Source organism: Cololabis saira, chromosome 3, assembly GCF_033807715.1.
Source record: "Cololabis saira isolate AMF1-May2022 chromosome 3, fColSai1.1, whole genome shotgun sequence".
Lineage (NCBI taxonomy): Eukaryota > Metazoa > Chordata > Actinopteri > Beloniformes > Belonidae > Cololabis > Cololabis saira.
Genome location: NC_084589.1, coordinates 30,371,436 through 30,377,435, shown reverse-complemented (window position 1 = coordinate 30,377,435; position 6,000 = coordinate 30,371,436). Strand labels below are relative to the sequence as shown.

Sequence of the window (6,000 nt, the reverse complement as noted above, 5' to 3'; positions counted from 1 at the left end):
GAAACTTAAAAAAAAGGTTATAAACAATCACTCAAATATTTTTCAATGTGTTGTTAGCAACCGTTTGTGTTATCCATCCCGTTGTTACCTGCGAGCTTCCAAATCCATTCTTAACATGCTTTGATCTAAATGAAACAGCAGGCCGTTTGCCTGACACAGGTCTCTGGCCTAGAAAAGGAAAGACATCATTTGAAGAACCATCTGCTGCTTGTTTACGGAAGTTCCCTGTTGAATCCTTAAGGGAATTCTTCAACATCATCTGCTGTGATGGCATCCACCTTATCACACGTCAATACTCTTGAATGTGATTTAGACAAAACACAATTTGATGTCAATCGTGGTACTAAGATACAAGTTTACAAGGGACGGAGTCACCATGGACTTAAGCCCGGCCACCTCACAGTCACCAGTGAAGTACTTCAAAGGGATCTTCAAATACTCCGTTTTCATATTTGATCAAATTTCATTATCATAAATCACAGCAATAAAAACCCAGAAATAAAGACTGAGCACACAATGGAATCACACAGTTCCCGTGCATTTATCACATCATTTATTTTTATTTTCAGAGATAATTCAGTCATGGAAGTAAACATTTCATATTGACAATGAACTCTCCTTCATTAGTGTCTTGCAAAAACCAATCTAGAACTACATTGTACAGTTGTGTAAAGTTTCATGCATGATCGTCAGTCATTTTTTAATTTCATTTCTCTTTTCAAGTTGTCACTTGATTTGTGAGTGTTGCTGTAAATAGTTATTCACAAGTGATTTCATACGCTTACACATTCATTGTATTGTTAGTGTTAAATGGTATACAGCTTACATGAATGTCAGTTTCAAACAGTACCGTTGTATTTACAGTTTCCTCTGGTACGCTCAGCGACATTTAGCTATGTGCCCAGAGAGGTGGTGAGAGCGAGCAAACCTCCGGAGGCAGTTGGGGCAAGAGTAAGGCTTCTCCCCCGTGTGGGTTAACATGTGGGTTTTCAGATGGCCTGACAAGCGAAAGCTTTTTTCACATTCTTTGCAAGTGTAGGGCCGTAAATTAGTGTGACTCCTCCTGTGCTTCCCCAGGTCGCCGGAGGAAGTGTAGCAGCGGTGGCAATCTGGACATTCGAAGGGCTTTTCCCCAGAGTGTATCCTCTTATGCTTCACCAAGTCGCCCGACTGAGTGAAACTCTTGTCGCATTCAGTGCATTTGTACGGTCTCTCGCCAGTGTGGGTGCGTTGGTGGTTCCGAAGGTGTGAAAGGCGAATGAACCTATTACCGCAGATGGTGCAGTGGTAAGGCCTTTCTCCGGTGTGTGTCCGCAAATGTATTTTTAAAGCCCCGAGATCTCCGATCTTCAGTCCGCAGTCGCCGCACTGGTGAGCTTTCTCTTTAGTGTGAAGCTTGGCGTGAACCCTCAGGTTTCTACGAGTGTTAAAGTTCTTTCCGCACACATTGCAATGAAAAGGCCTCTCGCTTGAATGGGTCCTCACGTGGAGATCCAGACTTGACTTGAATCCAAACTCCTTTCCGCATTCGGGGCAAGAGTATTCCTTCTTGCCAGAGTGTGTAGTTAAGTGGCACTTGAGGTGGTGTGATCTTATAAAAGCCTTGCCACACACGTCGCACTTGTACGGCTTCTCTCCGGTGTGTATTTTCATGTGCTGCCGCCAGCTGCTGCGCTCCACAAACCTCCTGCCGCAGTCTTTGCAGGCAAACGGCCGGTCACCCGTGTGGATGCGCATGTGATCCTCCAGGCTCTGAGGGGTGCGCACCCTCTTGCCACACTGTGAACACTGCACACCTGTGTCCAGACAGATCGGCTTATCTTCAGATTCTCCGTTATCCGGTTCATTACACAAATGGGGTCCTTGACCCCACGTAGCTTTGAAACTCTTCCCACAGTCGGCGCAGCTGAGATGTCCTCCTCTGGTAACCACGGACATGTTGTGCCAGCGCTGACAGTGGTTCTTCAGATTCTTCAGGTACTGGAAGCTGCGAGCGCAGGTTGGGCAAGGATGCAGCCTGCGGGGAGGAGCGGAGGGGTGGACCTCACGTATATGGACCCTGAGGTGTACTTTGGATTTAAAGCTGCTGCTGCAGATGGTGCAGGTGTGTTTGGGGATGAAGTTTAATGTGTGGCTTGGGAGGCATTTCTTAAGATTAGCAAGATACTCTTTCTGGTGGACCCACTTCACGTGTTTCTCCAAGAAGTCCAAGTCAGTGAAGGAGACGGTGCAGTGAGCACATGGGAAAAACTCAGACGATGATTCTAAGTAGGAGAGAAAACACATACACAAACAAGAAAGGACATTAACAAATACCAAGACTTTCCAATGCTGCTCGTCTCTTTTTCATCCATTCATTTTTCTTCTACATCCATTTCATCCTGTGCAGCACTGCAGGAGACTACTGACAGCTCTCACTCAGAGAGGAGGGGTGCACCCTGGACCAGTCCATCACATCTGCATCCTTTTAAAATGTAGTGCTGCTTGTAGTTCTGCCATTGATCCTGCACATTTACTGCAGGATGAGTAAAAGTCTTATACAGAAATCAATTACGGTTTGTTCAAAAGGTTATTTTAGTTCTTTCAAGTGAGGGCTAACTCATGCACCTGTAATCCAAACTTAGTAAAATGCATAAGTTTGTTGCATGTTAGAAACTAACCTGGCAACAGAAAAAAACAACAACTCACAAAACAAGGTCTACATAACTCCTGAGACCGCTTTATAAAAGCAGTTGCTCCTCCTGACTCGGGTGTAAACATACAACTTATTCGCCCTCATCAAGTCAAGGTAACATCTACACTAAAATAGAGCCGCAAATAACTCATATTTTTAAATACTTCTAAACTATATGTGAAATTCTGTCAAGGTCTGTGAGGGTCAGCAGCTCCAGCTCCTGCTGAAGCCAGATACATTAGCCCAGACCTGTTCGGCTGGTTATTACCTACACAGCGGGATCGCAGTCCTGCACGACTGCATTCATAGAACAACTCATCTGGCACTCGAGGTTTTCAAATAGAGCTCTCAAATAATGTATTCAGTTCATATGAACAGAAACTTGCAAGTGAATGTTGTTTTGAGTTGAATGCATTCAAAAAAGTGAATATATAATTAACTAAGTTAGTGTATCTTAAGACCCGTAAATAAATTTCAATGAATACAAACAGTGGGAACCAAAAAGCTCCCTTGGTTGAGCAGGCATCCCAAATACAGATGTTACAACCAGGTTCAACTCCTGGTTCGTGGCCCTTTGTTATATGTCTTCCTTTAACAACATTTCCTGACACTCTACTTTTAATAACGGCCACTAGAGCAAAACTAAAGGCAAGAAAAAAGAGAGAGAAAGAATTAGACAATATGGTTTACATAATATTGCCAGTCATTCTGCTCATGTTTTTGTCCCTACTACTAAAGACAAATACAAATACAAAGAAAATGACACAAGTAAGTAAGTAAATAAAAAAAGAAATGGAAAAATTTTAGCCTGGCAATCCGGTGATAATGTTTCATTATTGTTGAATATTTACATGCCATGTCTTCATGTTTTGCTTTGGATTATAGCAGTACTGACACGAATATGAAAAGAAATGCAAATGTGCAGTGTTTTGTAAAACCAGAATCTTGTATTTATTCCTTGATCACTTACAGGACTGTCTCAAAATTAGAATATTGTGATAAAGTCCTTTATTTTCTGTAATGCAATTAAAAAAACAAAAATGTCATACATTCCGGATTCATTACAAATCAACTGAAATATTGCAAGCCTTTTATTATTTTAATATTGCTAATTATGGTTTACAGTTTAAGATTAAGATTCCCAGAATATTCTAATTTTTTGAGATAGGATATTTTAGTTTTCTTAAGCTGCAAGCCATGATCAGCAATATTAAAATAATAAAAGGCTTGCAATATTTCAGTGGATTTGTAATGAATCCAGAATGTATGACATTTTTGTTTTTGCATTACAGAAAATCACAATATTCAAATTTTCTGAGACAGTCCTGTATATTGTTTCAGTTTCAGCTGAAACTTCATGGCAAAGGCAAACTTTAAGTAATAAAAGGTAAATGAGCGATGAAAAAAAAGAGAGATATATTTAGACATGCCAATTTTTGGGAAGTGTGTGACAACAAAAAGGACATAAAAAACAAAAAAAATAAAAAATTCAGGCCTGTACCTGTGGAGACGACTTCTCCTTCCTCAAAATCTTCTTGGATGTTTCCCGCATCCTCATCTTCCTCCTCTTCCTCACTCTGTCCTTCCTCTTTGATCCATAAGTCGGACTCTTCCTTGACAGCAGCATCTCTGAACTCACACCCAGGCTGCTCATCAGAGTCATACTCGGCCTTCAGGTGTCCGTGCGGCTCAGCCTCCTCCGCCACAGCCTCAGGGTTAGTGTCAAAACAGCTGGACGTGTCCCCGCTGCTATTCCCTCCGATCTCCAGGGAGTGTGGTTCTTCCTTTATCAGGATATTTAGATCATCTCCATTAGTGTACTCTTCACTGGAGTCCTCGTCAGCCTCCTGCTCTACTTCAGATTCATGTTTTACTTGGATGGCATCGTGCTTTTTCTCTCCTCTCTTCGCTCTCTCTTTTACAGATTTCATCTTCATATTGCCACCATTAGGAACTCTTCCCTGTTGGCGTGCTGTGGAGAAAAATGGACACACTGCTGAAGTAAATGTCTCGGATGACAAAAACACAAAAATGTAAAGCAAAGCAAGAGCATAAATCAGCGATACAATCTGGTCCTCATATCTATTAGCTAACGTTAGCATTAAACCTGAATTATGGTTCGGCGTTAAATCGACGCAGAGCCTACGGCGTAGGGTACGTCGTAGGCTCTGCGTTGGTGTAACGCGGAACCATAAATCAGCCTTTACAGCCAGGCAACACAGCACAATGATCCATCTGCAGTGCGACTACATATGACGCTTTTCTGCACATTTTTGCTGTTATTTAGCTCTCAGTATTTAGCTTTAGTCCATTTAAAGGCGATACTTACGAATGGTACTATTCCTACGGAGCTGTAGCTGAATATCACAGCTAGTCTTCACTGGCGACAGCAGAGTTGAGCGAGAACAACACAGGAAGATCACAACTCACTTCCGGTGTTTCTGGCCAATCAGATCACAGCGCTGACGTCCACGTGGCCCCCCGTCAGAAAATAACAATTAAAGTGACCTTACTATCTCACTTTACATCAATAAGATCTCCTGGTTAAGGTATGTTGTAAGATTGAAAACACAAATACAGCAAACCTAACTAGCTAAATGCAGAATAGAATAGAATAGAATACTTTATTGTCAATGTACCTGGGTACAGTGAGATTGAAAGCAGCATCACCTCTCCAGTGCAAGACAAATAAGAAAAACAATAGTGCAAACAATAAGAAATATAAGAATATAAGAAATATAAATAATATAAAAAAATATAAAAAAGGTTAAGGTGCATTTGAATAGTGAAGACCTGAGATTCTATTTACAGGTGATAGTATATACCAGTGGTTCTCAAATGGGGGTACGCGTACCCCTGGGGGTACGTGAAGACACGCAGGGGGTACGTGAGATTTGAAAATATACATATATTTAAAAAGTAGCATCCATGCAAAAATCCTTTAAAAATAATTATTTCATAAATAATTGAGGAAAATATAAGGCTAAATTCATAAAATTAATTTTATCTTCAGGAGTAGGCTATTCAACTTATTATCCTAAAACCCCAGAGTATCCCCCACATCAGGATGGTTCCACCTAACCTGTCAAATGCCACCTGGCTTCACCTGTCAATCACTTGGACCAACGATGGAGTCGTGGTTGAAGCATAGCAGCAATATTTTTATGTTTAATAAATCAGTTACTGATGGCACAGTGCTCTGTTTTAGGTCTTTTTTTACAACCAAAAGTGCTTTGCGCTGGTTAGGGGGTACTTGGCTGAAAGAATATTTCACAGGGGGTACATCACTGAAAAAAAGGTTAAGGACCACTGGTATATACTCAGGT

At 41.3% G+C, this 6,000-nt stretch overlaps 1 protein-coding gene across 1 annotated transcript; it reads right to left on the bottom strand.

Moving 5' to 3' along the window:
• Positions 1 to 542: 542 nt before the first annotated feature.
• On the bottom strand, positions 543 to 5,087 carry LOC133441068 (gastrula zinc finger protein XlCGF57.1). Its single transcript, XM_061718449.1, has 3 exons — positions 5,004 to 5,087; positions 4,176 to 4,646; positions 543 to 2,264 (listed from the first exon to the last, which is right to left on the bottom strand). The coding sequence occupies exons 2-3, from the start codon at positions 4,609 to 4,611 to the stop codon at positions 880 to 882; spliced, it is 1,821 nt and encodes a 606-aa protein (XP_061574433.1). The 5' UTR covers positions 4,612 to 4,646; positions 5,004 to 5,087; the 3' UTR covers positions 543 to 879.
• Between the last annotated feature and the right edge of the window lie 913 nt (positions 5,088 to 6,000).

Bases quoted from the DNA above. Each gene is read 5' to 3' on its own strand.
- LOC133441068 (XM_061718449.1), bottom strand. From the start codon at position 4,611: ATGAAGATGAAATCTGTAAAAGAGAGAGCGAAGAGAGGAGAGAAAAAG. The intron at 2,265-4,175 runs GTACAGGCCTGA...TCTCCTACTTAG, and splicing joins AGGAGAAGTCGTCTCCACAG to AATCATCGTCTGAGTTTTTC.